The 16,015-nt window shown below is 53.9% G+C and overlaps 2 protein-coding genes across 5 annotated transcripts in view; one reads left to right on the top strand and one right to left on the bottom strand.

The window, feature by feature from the left end:
* Positions 1-232: 232 nt before the first annotated feature.
* Agpat2 (1-acylglycerol-3-phosphate O-acyltransferase 2) lies at positions 233-11,038 on the top strand. The gene is made up of 6 exons (XM_031369448.1): positions 233-621; positions 6,807-6,940; positions 7,640-7,815; positions 7,929-8,024; positions 9,335-9,407; positions 10,355-11,038. Exons 1-6 carry the CDS (start codon positions 440-442, stop codon positions 10,528-10,530), a joined length of 837 nt encoding a protein of 278 aa, XP_031225308.1. The 5' UTR covers positions 233-439; the 3' UTR covers positions 10,531-11,038.
* Positions 11,039-11,442: 404 nt separating this feature from the next.
* The window catches only part of Egfl7 (EGF like domain multiple 7), an 11,692-nt gene continuing 7,119 nt past the window's right edge, over positions 11,443-16,015 (bottom strand). For 3 of the 4 annotated variants that reach the window (XM_031369451.1, XM_031369450.1, XM_031369449.1), the window contains exons 3-10: positions 15,066-15,187; positions 14,785-14,901; positions 13,699-13,814; positions 13,453-13,548; positions 13,129-13,293; positions 12,439-12,503; positions 11,850-12,012; positions 11,443-11,714 (exon numbers count right to left, since the gene is read on the bottom strand). In XM_031369451.1, coding sequence (XP_031225311.1) covers positions 11,692-11,714; positions 11,850-12,012; positions 12,439-12,503; positions 13,129-13,293; positions 13,453-13,548; positions 13,699-13,814; positions 14,785-14,901; positions 15,066-15,157 — 837 coding nt within the window. In that variant the 5' untranslated portion in view covers positions 15,158-15,187 and the 3' untranslated portion in view covers positions 11,443-11,691. The remainder of the gene's footprint in view (positions 11,715-11,849; positions 12,013-12,438; positions 12,504-13,128; positions 13,294-13,452; positions 13,549-13,698; positions 13,815-14,784; positions 14,902-15,065; positions 15,188-16,015) is intronic. The other variant, XM_031369452.1, reaches the window with a different exon arrangement.

Raw genomic sequence — 16,015 nt, 5'->3', positions numbered from 1 at the left:
GTCTTAGGTCGGTTGCACGTCCTTGGGGAGCTGCGGTGCCCGGCTGGGGACTTGTGGCGGTGGGCCCCGGTGTAGGGGCGTGGGAGACAACGCCAGAGCCCAGGCCACCGGCTGCTCAGAGATGGGAGCCGCAGGACGAGTGAGGGAACCTCAATGTCCTGCCGCAGGGGCAGGGTGACGGGGAGGGGCGGGGCGGAGAGGGCGACACCCGAAGGGCCGCGGGAGGCGGGGTCGGCGCCCAGGACGCGGCGGGGCGGAGCGGGGCGCGGTGCCCCCCGGCAGGGCCAGGCCCGGAGGGGCGGGGCGGGAACGGGGCGGGACGGCCGCACCTAGCTCCGGGCTTCCAGCCTGGCCCGCCCTCTACCCTCGGCACTCCTCAAAAGGGGCGCGGGCGGCGGGCGGCGGACGGCGGCGCCGTCGGGGCTGGGGTGCGGCTGCCATGGACCCGTGGCCATGGCTGACGGCGGCGCTGCTGCTGCTGTTGCTGCTTGTGCAGCTGAGCCGCACTGCCAGGTTCTACGCCAAGGTCGGTCTCTACTGCGTGCTCTGCATGTCTTTCTCCGCCGCGGCCTCGATCGTCTGCCTGCTGCGCCACGGCGGCCGCACCGTGGATAACATGAGGCAAGCGGGCCGGACGCCGGGATGGGCGCGCGCTTCCGCTTCCCTAACTTCTGAGCTCCTCGCGTTCTTTCCTTCCTGCCCCGCCCGCCCCGCTGTCCCCACGGTCCAAAGCCTCCGACGACGCGGCTTCCCGTCCCGGCTCCCCAGGAGCGCGCGTCACGATGTACCCGGCCGTAGGGCTCGGCGCAGCGGCGCCCCCTGCACGCAGTGTGGAGTGTCGGGTTTGCGCGCGCCGCTAGCTTTGGGAGAGGGAGGGGGCCAGCGAAGGTGAGACATGCCCAATCCCACTTTCACCAGCAGGGAAACGGAGGCCTAGCCAGGCTTCCGGTCCGTGCTTCCACCTCTCTGCCGCTTAGAAGACACCTGTGCCCAGGTGTAGCCACAGGTTCTCCTTATCTTTAACTTCCTCTTCGCGGGGTTGGGGTTGAGCTGTCTTTGTGCCTGGCCTGCTAGCGAAGAAGGAAGGAGGCCATGTCCAGAATCATCCTCTGTCCATCTCCCAGAGCAGGGGAGCTTAGTAGACAAGCAAAAGGTACAGGTATGGGGATCAAGCTAGGTTGTCCTGCAATGGGGGCTGCCCGAGAGAAAAGGTCTTCTGTCCTTTCTCCCCGTCCACACTCCCAGGACACTGTTGCTACATTTCCCTCAGCCCCATTTGGACTGTTGAGCCGGTGGGTTTTGCAATGTCCTGGCCTTGGCCTTGGCTGGGTATTTCGGACCTTGTGGCCCCTGAAGCCCCTCCTCCCCCGCGGTAGTTACAGGGACTGTGAAAGATGGTTTCCTGACTCTCTGCTGTATCTGGTAGTCTTTGGGGTTAGGGTGCTGTCCTGACCAGCCATATTTTGTGGGTCCCAGTCCTCATTTCTCAGGTGCTACAGTGACCTATCGCCTGTATCCAGTTTCCCAGGGAGCAAACTCCAGGAACAGATGACAGGCAGAGGAGACCCCTGCACAGAGTGCTGGGTACCCTGGCTATGCACTTTTCCGGGTGCACAGGCTGCTCCCCACCCTGTCTTAGGGTCCCTGTCTTAAATCCTCATAAGTTGAGATAGGAACAGCAGGGCCCTTGGAGCACTATGAGCATCTTCCAGGGAGGGCCGTAGAGAGGGGTGGGTGGGAGAGAAAGACCTGAGTGTCTAGGAGGTGGAGGCTTGCTCCATCCACATATGGACCTGTCCCCATCTCGTGCCTCCCTGGGCTAGGCCAGCCAAGTTTGGGTTGCAAATGCTACTCTGCCTGGGCAACAGACAGGACTGAGGTTCAGAAAAGCAATTTGAGAGACTGGCTTGGGGGCTGGGAGAGTTTGGAAGAAAGGAGGTAAGGGCTCAAGGTCCCCCAGCCAGGACAGGGAGCTCTGGGAATCGAACCCCAGAAGGCAAATCTATAATAAATTCTGTTGTCATCCCTTGGGGCAGGCTCGGCTATGGTGATGCTTCCTAAGGGTACTTACTGCATACAGTCACTCTGAGGCAGAGATTTTTCAACCTAATGCTGTACGACCCTTTAATACAGTTCCTTATAGTGTGATGACCCCCCCAACCATAAAATTGTTTTCATCGCTATTTCATAACTGTAATTTTGCTACTTTTATAAATCATAAATATCTGATATGCAGGTTATCTGATATTCTACCACTGAGAAAGGGCATTTGACCCCCAAAGGAGGGTTGTGACTTGTGGCCATAATCTTATTGTTTTGTTCTTTGTTTTTCTAGGCAGGGTTTAGAATAACCCTGTGTAGCCCTGGCTGTCCTAGAACTCACTCTGTAGACCAGACTGGCCTCAAACTCAGAGATCCACTTGCCTCTACCTCTCAAGTGCTGTTATCAATTTAAGGCACTATAGGGCTGTAAGCCAGATCCTGAGCTCCTGGAGGGGCAGCCCTGGTCCGCATCTGGTTTCTAGAGGAAGCGTTTGTCATTTGGTTTAGAGTTCTGAGATGCAAGGAACAACGTTCGAAACACAGAGACCAAGTCTCACTATTCAGACATGGCTTAGGGGCTAAGGCCAAGGAAGGGCTATACATGTGGGGCCCTTCCCTGTGTGCAGACCAGAGTTGGGTGACAGGAGGCAGAGGCCTTGGGGATAGTAAAGCCCAGGGAGGCTGTATAGAATTTTGCTCAATGCAAAGTTGGGTCACCTTAACAAGAACAATTTAGCCATAAAACACACAGATACACACACACACACAGAGGGAGTGAGTGAGTGAATGAGAGACCATGACCCCAGTAAAACAAGAACAGGCCTCTTTTCCCAACCCAGAGCTGGTGTTGCAGCCTATGACTAAACGGTATCTTATCCAAGCATCTGAGGAAGGTGAGGGGTTGGGGGGGGGGCAGACAATGGACACCTAGCACCTGCAGGAACTAGTCTTAGTGTTTAGGCTGAACTTTAGCTTTGAGACCTGACCAAGCCCCTCTGTTATGCTAGGTCTGACATAGTTCATAAGAGTCAGCACCATCCTGGAAAGTCCTGGCCATTTGTAGCTTAGCAGAAACAGAATTATATAGAACGTTGCTAACATGAAGAGCCCCTTCCTCTCCTGATTCAATGGTGGCATCTTGACCCTTTGAGAACAACAAAGCCTAGCTCTGGCTGCCTTTGGGTAATGGGTCAGTCTCCACTCCTTCCTCTGAGTTCTCTCTCTTGACCCCTGGCACCTACTTCCTTCATTCTCTTGGGTGTTTGCCCAGGCTAGAAGTCCTATCCTAGCCCCAACCTCCTGCCCCTATCTTATTCTTCACTCCTGGACACTTGTCAGAAAACTGCTCTGCCAAATGGCCCTAGTAGGATCTCCCATCCCCTAAGCCGGGCCCATTAGTGGCTCCCCTACCTGCCATTCTCCAGCAAGGTAGCCCTAGTTGGCCCATAAAGCTCCCATTTTTATCTAGCAGGTCTCCACCCATCAAACTCAAGGCCAGAAGTCAGGGCAAGGGTCCAGCCATTGACCTTCCACGAGGACAACCAAGCCAGTGGTATAGGTCCTGACCTTGAGCTGCTTCTCAGCTGCCTGGGGCAGGTATGGGAGGGGCCTAAGCAGACCCGAGGGCCCCTCTCCTGGAGTTACTCTTGTTCTACTTCTGCCCATGTCCCAATCAGTAGACTGCTGTTGGTACAGGCCCTCAGAGTGGAATTACTACATCAGCCAGCCCCATGCAAGATGGCTTTTTCCCCTCTACGTCTTTCCCCTTGCACAAGTGGTAACAGAAGCATGGAGGTCAGGTCACAGATGGAATGCATTGATCTAGACTGAATTACAGACTGTCTGATCCAAAGCAGGAGCTCAGGAGTCGTCCATGGACCAGGGGATGGGGGGTGGGATGGGGGTGGGGGTACGAAGCACTGCCTGACAGCTGGCAGCCATGCTTCCAGAGCAACAGGCTGGGCACTCATTGTCCCCAGGCTCTCGGGCTTCCAATGGTTTTGACTCTGCCCCTACTGAGAGGCAGCAAGTCCCAACGTGGAGTGGGGACTAGAGCACATGGCATCTCATCCTAGGTGCAGGGCTTGGGACCTAGCTCCTTTAGGGGAAAGGATAGGTGTTCAGGACTAGACTGGGTTGGCAGCTCAGGCTGTCATACTAGGAATGACACATCCCTTCAGGGGAGTCACTTGCTGGGTGGGACCAGGCTGACAAGCCAACAAAGCAGGCGAACAGGACACAGGATGGACTACTGGAACCCAACAAATTTAGTTGGCAGTATAGGAAACCATGGTCCTGCTCCAGGGTGCCCTCTGACCACACACCTCACTTGGCTGGAAGCAGTGTTAGGAGGTGGACTTGGGTCCACGTGGCTTCCTCATTCCTGGGGTCAGGTCACTAACCTTGCTGACCTGAATTTGCGCAGCCTTTGTAGAGTGGGTCTAAGGACCTGTCTAGCATCTATTATGGGCCTGAAGTCGTAGGCGTGATAGCTGATGGTGTCTCTCCCCTGTTAGAATGAGGATACCCACTTAGACTTCTGGTATCTGTCAGCTACATCATTTCTGTAGAACTTAGCTGGCACCTTTGTCTGGGGAAAACTCGTTTATTGATTAATTGATGGATGGAACCCAGGGCCTTATGCAGTCTGGTCCAGTTTTCTACCACTGAGCCACCCTTCCAGCCCCTGATGATAAATGTTATGTGTGTTTTGTCTCTAAAAACGGGGATGTTGAAGGATGCAGCTCAGTGGTAGAGTGCTTAGTATTGCATGAAGCCCTTTGTCCCATCACCCTAACCCACCCCCAGTACTAGAGAGACAGACAGACGGAAAGAGGGCACATATACATACCACTAGCAGTGGGCAGTCTGGATGTGGCCAGAAACTCTTCCCTTTGCAGTGAGACATGGGAGTGTGAGTTCATAGTGACCACTACAGATTGACTGACGTCCTTATCCAAGATACTCATGGGGAAGATAGCTCAGCTGGTAGATTACTTGCCTACGGTACATGAAGTCACCATTGCATAAAGCCAGGGTGTAGTGTGCCTTCCTGTAAGCCCAGCTCTAGCACTGTAGAGGCAAAAGGGGCAAGAGTTCAAGGTCATCCTTGGCTACTTAGGAAAACTAGGCTATGTGAGACCCTATCTTAAAAGTTTAAATGTGGGTTTGGGAGGGCGGTGCAGAGAAAGCATGGAAGTAAAACTGCTTACATTTTGGATGATTTGAGGTTTGGAAGGGGATTTATACATTTCTAGCGAGGGATTTTTTTTTTTTTAATGTGTCAAATGTGCTGAGTACATATACCCAGAGGTAACTCCCTAGAGCATTTGTAGTGTGCCTGCCTTTGACTGTGGTCCCCCATGTGAGTTCAGATGTGGACCTTTAGACTTGTGATACCATGTCTAGAGTTTGGGATCTTAGAGCCTTAGAGGGATGCTCAGCTTTCATCCTGAGTTTGACTCAGGTGTGGCTACCTGAGGCTCTGGGTTCCACCCCCAACATACACACACCCTCCGCCTTTTCAGTGAGTCAGTTATGATCCATGTGCATTTCCTCTGCCTCATGGTGCAGGTGTTTCCAAATTCCCTGATTGAAATCTTGATTATCCACATTTTTGTGGTGCTGCCTCAGAAAGAATTCCTGGGAATCTAGCTAGCCACCAACCTCTGCCCTCCAGATACATCTGGCTCTAACGGAGAAGGAGAGAGGGAGCACAGGGACTGTGTCCCAACCCTGCTAAGTCTTTCTCGTGTGTGTGTGTCTGAGTCAAGGGCCAGGATCCTTTCCTGCCTCTGCCTGTCTTTTGTCAGCTGGTGAAACTGGACAGTTCTGTGTGTTGACACATGGTCTTCTCTAAATTATCTTCTCTGTCCTTTTGGAGCTTCCCAGAGATCCCAGCAGCTGTGACTTAAAGATGAGGAACTGGGCTGGGGGGTATCTCAAGCAGTGACCACTCTCTCATAGGGGTCTGGGATCTGTCTATCTGTTCTTGCAGTAATGGGAAGGTCTGAGCCAAAGACAAGATGGCTGGAACTAGCTGAGGCTGGCAGGCCTGAGGAGAGGTCCCAGGTTTCAGGCCTAGGGAAGCAATGGCTAGTGTCATCATCTGATTAGCAGTTTTCCTCATCAGTGAGAGTTGCTCTTCTACTGCTGGGTTCTTGATGGGCAAGCATTGCAGGAAGCCACTTGTACGGGGTCACAGAGCAGCAAGAGTTTTCTGGGACTGGGACTGTCAGGGTCAAGGGTTATCTGAACATCGCATTAGTTTGGAAAGAGAAAGTTCTGTGGACAGGCAGTGGCTGTAGCAGTCCAACACTGGTGCCTTCACATACTTAGTGCATAAAAGTGGTTAAACTGTATGTATGTGGATTTTACCATAATTTTTTTTAAAGTAGCTGTGAAGAACCAGTGTGAATCTGCTACATTGTCTAGAGATAGCTATAACCTGTGAGGGACCCTTTCCCTCAGTACTAACAGGGTCCCAGGGATGGGGTACATGTAGAATGGAGTCGGTTAGGGTCCACCTCCCCTGCTCTGTCACAGTAAAAGCAGGAGATAGGCCTCCTCTGCCCTATAGCCAACACCTACAACAGTCTCTTTTCAATGATTGGGTAGAGAACAAGTCAGATACCCTTGACGGGTAGGGAGCAGGGCTAATTTGCCCAAGTGTCCTGTCCTGTGATGCCTGCTGTACCTTCTCCCCAGCTTGCCCTCCCTTCGCTATAGGAGTTCGTTTTGGTTATTGATATCTCTGCCCTCAGCATCATCAGCTGGTTTGTTCGGTCCTTCAAGTACATGTATGGCCTTCGCTTTGAGGTCAGCGGCCAGAAGAAGCTGGAGGTGGATGGTCCTTGCGTCATCATCTCTAACCACCAGAGCATCCTGGACATGATGGGTAGGTTGCCACCAGTGAGGCCACAAAGAGGGCAGCCTTTTTCAGCCTGGGCCCTGGGGCTGGGGCAGGACAAGACCTCCCTCAAGCTGGGCCAGACATGAGACACAGGACTGCACCACTGTGGCTATTCCCCAAGAGAAAAGACCAGGCCAGAGGCAGGGGCCTTGACAGGTGGGCCACCAGCCCCTTCTCCCCCAGGGAGTGCCAAGCTGGGCTCTGAAGCTATTCTCTACTCTCTCCCCTCCCACCCAACCTCCCACTCCCCAAACCCTGCCTCTCTCTCCATTTTGTCTGTGACTCTCCTCCTATCTCTTTCTTCCATCCTTCCTTCTGTCTCTGTTTTTCTCTGTCTCCCCTTCTCTCTCTCTCCTGTGTCTCTCAATCTCCATCTCTGGTCTCTGCCTCTCCACCTCTCCCTCTTCTCCCTCCTCCCTCTCCCCTCCCTCTCCCCCCCCTCCCCCCCGTATCCATTCCTGGGTCTTCCTCTTTGTCTGTCTCTGGTCTCTGCTTCCTCTGTCTCTCTCCCTTGCCTGCTTCTCCATCTGTCTGTCTCTCATTATCTCTGTCTCCCTCTCCCTCTCTGCCTATTTCTCCTATGCTCGATTATTGTCTGTTTTCCTCTTTCATTGTCTGTTTTCGCATCTCTGTCTCCTATGTCTCTCCTGTCTCCATCTCCCACTCTCTCTCTCTTCCATATAGGTCTCATGGAAATACTCCCTAAGCGCTGTGTACAGATCGCCAAGCGTGAGCTCATGTTCACAGGACCTGTGGGCCTCATCATGTACCTTGGGGGTGTCTACTTCATCAACCGCCAGCAAGCCAGAACTGCCATGAACGTGATGGCTGACCTGGGTGACCTCATGGTCAAGGAGAATGTGAGTCTAGGCCCAGTACAGCAGGCCAGCCTACTGCAAGGAGCAGTACAGCTTGCTGGGGTGGTTGCACAGGGTGTGGGCAGCCTAGGCAATTTTCTCCTTTCTACTGGCAGCTCAAAGTGTGGATCTACCCAGAGGGTACACGCAACGACAATGGGGACCTGTTGCCCTTTAAAAAAGGTGCCTTCTACTTGGCCATCCAGGCCCAGGTAGGCCAGGCTCTGCCCTCCTGGGGTGGGAGGCTGGGACATGGGTCAGGGTGGTTTAAGGTTGAAGATGATATCCTAGCTAGACTGGAGACTTCTGACCTTCATGGGCCTCCCCAGCACCTCAGCCCCTACCACTTGGACAGGTTGGTGACCACTGGCAGCTCTAAGAGCTTGAACGCCAGCCTTCCCACACCCCAGCTACCCAAGTAGGTAGCCCCCTTCATTTAGGGGTTCATGAAAAGTGGAGGTGGGTGGCCAGTGGGTGGTCAATTTACTCAGCATACTAAGGCAGATGTGCCTAGAAACACCTAATGCCCCAGGCTCTGGGTTTTGACCATAGTGAGGCTGAGGAGTGGGCACAGGCTAGTGGCAAACCCAGTTCTGAGTAGCACACGTGACCTCTGTCCTGGACCTTGGGCTTCCCATGCCCCCTAGCCTGTGGTAGGGGAAGGCAGCATGTATTGGAAGTGTCCCTGAGCGTCTGCCATGCCCCTTGTCCCTGCTGTGTGGGGGAAAGCCACCCCTGGGTGGACATGGGAAAGAATGTTAGCCTGCTTTACCGATTGCTGGCTGGCAAGCCTCAGCCCCACCAACCCCTGCAGCTGGGAGTCTCCTGGGCTCCTGTTGCCCAAGCCTATACAAAGTGGCATGCACGATTTCCCTGAGGTTCCCTCTGGCTCCAGGGGGTTGGGAAACTCAGGAAACTGCACTGTGACCTCTGATCTGTCTAGTGGCCAGGTGGTCCTTGGGCCTGGGATTTAAGTCATGGTCTTCTTTGGCTTTGAGGTATTGGTAAATCCTGGGGAAAGAGAGAAACTAGGGGCTGTGGTAGGGGCAGAAGAATCCAGACCTATCATTTCCTGCCCTTCCCCCAGGGCCTGACTAGGGTGCAGCCTACCAACCTTCTTGCCCAGGCTCTGGCGCCCAGGGTTAATTATTACCCCTAGTACTACCTGCCACCATTGGAGTTGACCCTGGGGCCTTCCAGGAATACCAACAAGCTTCAGCCTCTCTCCCCTAGTTTCCTGGGAATGGGGTGGGAGGGCAGAGAAGGGTCCATCCTCCACCTCCCCAGTGCTGACTGAAGCCCTACCCTTTGATTTCTAGGATATTTTATGACCCAGTTATGGGGGGGAGCATGACAAACAAGTACTAGCCCAGGGAATCAGGGGGCTTCCTGGAGGAGGTGGTGTGGGGAACAGGATGAGTCCTCCAGGCTACTTGGATGGAGGCGAGGCACAAGGCCCCCTAGCAGTAGCAAAGCTCCGTTGTAGTGTGGTCCTTCAGCCTGCATCTACCTCTGTCCGCAGGTGCCCATCATCCCTGTGGTGTACTCCTCTTTCTCTTCCTTCTACAATGTCAGAACGAAGCTCTTCAACTCAGGTGAGCCATCAAGCACACAGAAGCTCACAAGCCTGCCATGCTCTCTCTGTTATTTACTCTTGAGTCAGGGTTGTATGTACCCCAGGCTGACCTACAACTCCTTATGTATCAGAGGATGACCTTGACCCTCCCACTTCCACTTCCCCAGTGCTAGGATTGATGATAGGTTTGTACTGCCATACCTAGCTTATGTGGTGCTAGGTTTCATGTGGTACTCTCCCTTTTAGTTTGGCAGTACTTGGGCCCCTACTAGCAGAGTTCCCACTTCTGGGTGGTGAGTGAATGAATGAATGAATGAATGAATCTGGAACAACCATTGCATCATCTCATTGCTCTTTCTAAGTGGGGTTTTTCAGTTTTTCAGGTTGAAAAACAGGTTCTAAACAGGGTAGAGTTCTTGAGAGCACTGTTGATCCAGGCTGTACAACAGAAATAGGGACCTACAGTGGCCTCTGCTGGCGAGAGGCAGGAATTCTAAGCTGTCTGGGCTCCCCTACATGGGGCGCTCCCAAGTGCAGCCTCTGCCGCTTCCATTTGGAAGCACCAGCTTCCACGCAGGTACCCCGAGTCTGCATGTGGGGAACACATGCGGTAGTCAGGGTAGAATCAGAGGTTTAAGCTGTGTCCCAGCATCTGAGCCCCAAGTGCCCAGCACCAAGGAGGATGGAAGGAGCAAGTGTGATACGGGACAATTAGGGGTCACTGAGTACAGTTTGGGGGGCAGAAACACCGAGTTATAGGGAGTGGCTTCAGGAGAGGGTAGAGTTGCTAAAGCTCATTGGGCACACATGCTCCCACAATTTCAAACATGTGTACGCTGCCTAGGAATTAAAGATGGCCAGGCTCTGGTAAGGAGAGGCTGGGCGGCAGCAGGAAGCCAGGTGAGTGGAAGTCACTGACAGCATTGTGGGTCCTCTAATCCCTGACATCTACTGCTTCCTCCCCAGGAACAATCAGGGTACAAGTGCTGGATGCTGTCCCTACCAATGGTCTCACAGACGCTGACGTCACCAAGCTTGTGGACACTTGCTACCAGTCCATGAGGGCCACCTTTCTACAAATTTCTGAGATTCCCCAAGAGAACTCTGCCATTGAGGAGCCTGGGGTCTTGCCAGCCCAGTAGCCCAGGCTACAGGAGCAGGGGAGCTGGGGAAGGACAAGTGGGAAGCAGAGGCTGAAGGATGGACAGAAGGCCACGCCTTCCCACTTACCAAACATCACCTTATCCTGCTCCCCTGCTGGCCTGGCTCTCACTGGGGCCTGGAAACAGGAAGCCCTTTCTAGCATAGGCCTTAGACCCAGGACCCTATGTAACTTCCCACCTCAAGCCTGTGCCTCCAGAATCCAGGTGTGGCCATCCAGCAGGTGGGCTGACCCACAAGACCACAAGGCACCTAGGAGTGTGCAACACGTTACCCAAGGCCCAGCCCATCATGCAGGACAAATGTTCAGAAACCAGGCAGTGGCCTGCATCAGGCCATCATGAAGAGGAGAAACTTGGTCTCAAGGAAGCCTGACTCACATAGCACAATGGGCAGAGCCTGCCACCAGCACCGTCTGACGGCCTCAGTCACAAATCACTGCTGTACTTGGTTCTTTTTTTTATAAATGAACTCTTAGAAGTGCCTAGAGACCAGAGATCTCTTTCAGAGGGTGGGTAAGAGTTCTTCCCCAGGCCACCATCCAGGGAGCAAGGGTGGTAAGGTAGCAATGGTATATGACTGCCCATCTCTCAGGCTGCAGTGCATAAGTTCCCTCCTCCCCCTAAATTGCCTGCAGGTGAGCTGTGATCAGCCAGCATTGCTTTACTCAGTGAATGTGGGGTCCACGGAACTGAAGGGCGTTCAGACCATGAGCTTGGCATAAGGGCATAGGCCTCTGGCTGTGTAGGGAACCAGCAAATCACCAAGGGAAAACTGGGGCCTTAGGACTGCTTACTGCAACTCCTTTTTGCAGAAAGGCCCTTCACTTTACCTGAAGCCTATAAGGCAGGAGTGTCCCACAGTGTCCTCGAAGTCCCGATTCACCCATTAACAGCAGCTCAAGTCCCAGCTTTATTATGACAAAGATGGAGACAATCCCCACCTTACCTCTTAGACAGCAAGCTCTCATACCTTTCCTGGAAGCCCCACTCCCTAATGCCCAAGTCCTAGGAATCTCGTAAGACAGGGACAAACAAGCAGGGCCTTCTGCTCACAGGCACCACTAGACAGACAGCACCTAAATTCTGGCCAGAAGGGACCAAGGGGTGACTGCTCAATCCAACCTGGGCGGTGAGAGGCTATCACAGATCTTTTTTGCAGGAGCCTAGGACAGGAGAGGAAAAAGGGTGTAAACTTGCAAATCTGCCCATCCCAGAGGTAGTTCCATCCACCCAGCCCTGGTATTCACCCAATGGGTTCCCTAGGATCTCTGGGTGGAGTGGTATGTTGTGGAACTCACAGGACCCCAGCTGTTCCTCCAAGAAGGAGACCTGCTCACTCAGTGAATCAATTCGGTCCAGCTGCTGGAATGAGTGGGCCAGCAGGCTGCCAGGATCTTGTAGCCCATGCTCTGTGGACCGAGAGGCCAGGCTGTGCAGTGGGGCCAGCACCAACTGCAGCTTCTGTTTAGAAGGAAGGTTGCAAAAAGCCAAGTGACCTCTTGGATCTCTATTCCATGGGAATGTGAGGAAGGCTAGCAAGGGCATGGTAAGTAAGGCCTCTGCTGAGCTGTAGCAGCAGGGCCCTGCTTGCAGGACATGCTTATTGTAGACATGGGTCTAGCTATAAGGTCATGGGACCCCAGAGACAGAAGCTAGGAGAGCCTTGGGTCCTGAGGCGTGAGACTTGCCAGAGTCCTTGTACTTGTATAACAGGCTATGTTCTTCCCAGCCTGAGGAATCCCATACAATGCTACCTGGCATAGTAAGAAAGCCAGCATCCTTATAACCCTTTCCCGTAAAACTCCCAACCATCCCATGATTTGGAACCACAGCCCTAGAGACCAGGTCTGTGGACACCAGCAAGACCCACTCCCAACCAAGCCTCACCTGTTCTAGCACATCAACCCGGGCCTGCAGCCTGTACACCTCCTCTCTCACCATGCTGTCCACTCCTGGGGGCAGATCCAGGTGCTAGTCAGGGAGGGGAGTTTCCTGTCCCACATAGGCCTGAGGAAGGCCTATGTCCGCTTCCACAGCTGTGGGAGCAGAGCCTGGAGATGCAAAGCCTCGGCTATAAGTCTCAGGCCCTGCCAAAGCACAAGGCTCAGAGCAGCCTCAGGCCACCCTGAGTGCCAACAGTGGTCCTTACCCAGGTCCGATGCACTCCTGGCGCTGGGCTGCTGACGGCGCATTATTACTCACGGTACGAGTTTGAAGTGTCACAGCGCGTACCAAAAGTAATAATGTGCTGTCACCGGCAAAGATACGGTGTCTCCAGGCTGCCAGAGCCAGTGTGGGGCTCTTTTTCACTCAACTGGCTGAGATGAAGCTCCCAGGTATGCCTTATGCCCCACAATGCCTTCCAGAAACCTCTTCAGGGGAACATGGTCCCTTCCACCCAGGCGAGGAACCTCCCTCCAGTCCAGGATACCTGGAATGAGCCCGCACAGCATAGTGCTGGCCTCCACCCAGGGCTAGCTGCCCCTGTGTCTTCCATGTTCAGCTCAACCACTCTATAGTGCTCACAACCCAACAACTACCCAGGTCAGTCATAGCAGGTCAGAAAGGCAAGTTTACCTGCGGTGGGGTTTGGGGCCACCAGGGAGGGCCCCTCCTTAGACAGGCAGAGCATCCCATCTGCAGATAGGCTTTGCCCCTCCCGACCCTGGCACCAGTAACTCCCCACAGTATTGACACAACGCTGGGGACAACTGGCCTCTCCTGTACTGCATTCATCAACATCTGTAAGAAATGAAGGTGTCAATCTAGTGTCTGCAGAAGGCAAGGTCCTGGCCCCAGAGCCCTATTAAGATCCACCTATTGGTGAAAACCCACTTCAGCCAGCAGTAACCTAGGGTATCCATGGCACTAAAAAGACCCCTCAAGAAGAGTGGTGCTTACCTGTCTGGCAAGTATCTCCCTGCCATCCCACAGGGCAGCGGCAGTGGCCTGGGCGGATGCAACTCCCTCCATTCCCACATGGAGGCTGGCATATTGCTGTGGGTAGGAGAGACCTGTCACCCACTCAGGAGTGTCCCCAGAGCCAGGGAAGGGTTGCCCTGCTTGAGGGACAGAAGGCCGCAGGGACAATGCTGGGCAGTGGGAAGTGGAGTTCCTCACATCAGGCACAGTACACACTGCCCTCACCCGCTTCACAAGCCCCAGGAAGCCCGCTGGTCCTCTTCCAACCAGGGCAGCAGGCATAGCGAGGCCTTGTGGCAGTCAGCCCAGGGCTACGGCGATAGGCAATCCGGTAGATGGTTCTGTAGGGAGTAAGGGTAGTTCAGAGGGGTCCAACATGGAATGACTCTAGTCAAAGCTTTCTCAGAAAGGATGCATCCTGCAGACATCATTTGTTTGTGGCTACCTGGCCAGCATCACTCTCAGGGGCTCAGAGATTCCCTTCCCAAGCCCCAGCTCACTTGGGTCAGCATACAGGCCCGTGTGTGCCACTTGATGCACCAAGTTTCCTATGCCTTGGCCTGTGACACACAGACCCAGGGAGTACAGCAGGACTAGCCCCTTCCTGCAATGGCTACCTCACAGCCGGCAGGAGCCTAGCTTGCTTTCCTTCCCAGGACTCTGGGCCCTGGTGCCTAAGCTGCTCTCTTGACTCTAGCATCCCTCTAACTTTGGAGGTTCGGGAGCCTCTGAAATCTGGCATTTTGAGCCTGGGAGGGAGCTCATGCACCTAAGCCTTTTTTGGGTACTTTGTAGGCAGGAAGGAGATGAACTCCTCACAACAGAACAAGGACCTGCCCTCCTGGCTGTGTCCTGAGGCCATGTGCTGCTCAGACTATCCTGTTAGCCTGATGAGACATCTGAAGGTCCACATGGGCATCTGCCTAGGGGCATTATGGAGAGAGGGGTTCCTGATGGGGCTCCAGGATAGGACCAGGATGACGAGGATTTGGGGGAGGTAAGCATTGTCCCATGAATAAGGACTTTCTAGCCAGCACTGATGGGAAGGAAGGAGGAGGGGTACAGATGTGCTGAGAAGCCCCTGTCCGTATGGAATATGCCCTTTGAGGTGATATCCTGTCAGGGTAATCCTGGGTGTGATTACACAGCATCCTTGAGTACCAGCCTCCAAAACTGAGAGGCCACCTTGATCCCTGATGTCAAGGATGCCTCACTGCTTTGGCCTCAACTCCCCAGCTCAGGGTGAGCAGGCTCTTGGGCCCCAGGAATTGTTTCTGTTTGGGAATGGTGGAATAAGGAGTGGGAACTCACCGGTAGGTGCTGCAGGCTCTGTGTCCATCACAAGTGGTGAGGTAAGGCTGGTACACACGCTGCACAAAGGTCTCTGAGACGGAACCTCTGGAAACCCCCACAGTGCACACTCTACGGCTACAGGGGATGGGGTCAGCTAGTGGTCTAGAGCCAAGTCTCTTCTAGCCCAGGTAGACAGAAACATGGGGATTCTTTTTCTTCAAGAATTGGGGCCTGCTGTGGGCAGAGCTAAGAGCCTCTGGTCATGACCCCAGTACCCCAAGGCCCAAGCCCTTGCTCACCTGGGTCTGTAGACATGTTCAGAAGTACCATCTGCTGCCAATACTAGAAACCATGCTACAAGCAGTTCTCTGGAGCCCCACATGGTCTGCATCTATAAGTGAGGTAGCCTTCTTTTTGTGCCCTAAGACAAAAGGTTGGATCCTGTCAATCTCCAATGGAACCCCCTGGCCCAGGCCTCCAGCAGAGTCTGTACCCTTGGCCAGGGTTCTGAGGCCACTCTACCTCTACCGTGAGCAGGACTGAGGGCTTTCTGGTATCCTTCACTATCTGAAATGGAATGCTGTGGATGGAGCTGAATCTAGTACAGCAGGGAATTCACCATCCTGTGTGGCCCTTTGGGGCTTGGGGGTCCACGGCAAATGCTCGGCAAGCCCCCAGGGCACCATGCATTTCATAGTACACAGATGTCGGCTACCTCTAGGTGTACACGGGCAAGGCCATTGTGGGGTGTGAATGTTCTGAGCAGCAAGGGGATCGACAGCTCACGGGGGCACCACTCTTGGACTAGAGCATGTGTACAAATACCTCCCAGCTGCAAGGGCAGTGGCCCTAATGTGCTTACCCCTGGGACATAATGAAACCTCCCCCCAACATGCCTTTGGAGCCCATCTCCAGCTCTCCTCGGGCTGTGTTAAGGAGGCAGGAAGGCTGGAAATGCAAGAAACCAAGAAACTGTCTGTGACAGTAGTGCTGGGTCAGACATGTGCAAAAGGGAGGGACAGCTGTCTCACTGTCCTACACAGAGTCAAGGGGGGAGTGGGGGCTGACAGGGATCCACTCAAGGCTCTTCTTGAAGGGCAGCCTCCCCCACCCACCCCAGACCCCAAACAACCCTACAGACTCCCTACCAGAAAGGAAGGGGACAGGGAACATGTGTAAGAAGCCCAAGCTAATCCCTTTCTTTGAGACTCAGTTTTCTTTCTTTTTTTTTTTCTTTTCTTTTTTTTTT

Source organism: Mastomys coucha, unplaced genomic scaffold (assembly GCF_008632895.1).
Source record: "Mastomys coucha isolate ucsf_1 unplaced genomic scaffold, UCSF_Mcou_1 pScaffold15, whole genome shotgun sequence".
NCBI classification, from domain to species: domain Eukaryota; kingdom Metazoa; phylum Chordata; class Mammalia; order Rodentia; family Muridae; genus Mastomys; species Mastomys coucha.
This window is presented reverse-complemented; position numbering and strand designations above follow the sequence as displayed.

Bases quoted from the DNA above. Each gene is read 5' to 3' on its own strand.
- Agpat2 (XM_031369448.1), top strand. From the start codon at position 440: ATGGACCCGTGGCCATGGCTGACGGCGGCGCTGCTGCTGCTGTTGCTG. The intron at 7,816-7,928 runs GTGAGTCTAGGC...TTCTACTGGCAG, and splicing joins ACCTCATGGTCAAGGAGAAT to CTCAAAGTGTGGATCTACCC. The intron at 8,025-9,334 runs GTAGGCCAGGCT...CTCTGTCCGCAG, and splicing joins ACTTGGCCATCCAGGCCCAG to GTGCCCATCATCCCTGTGGT.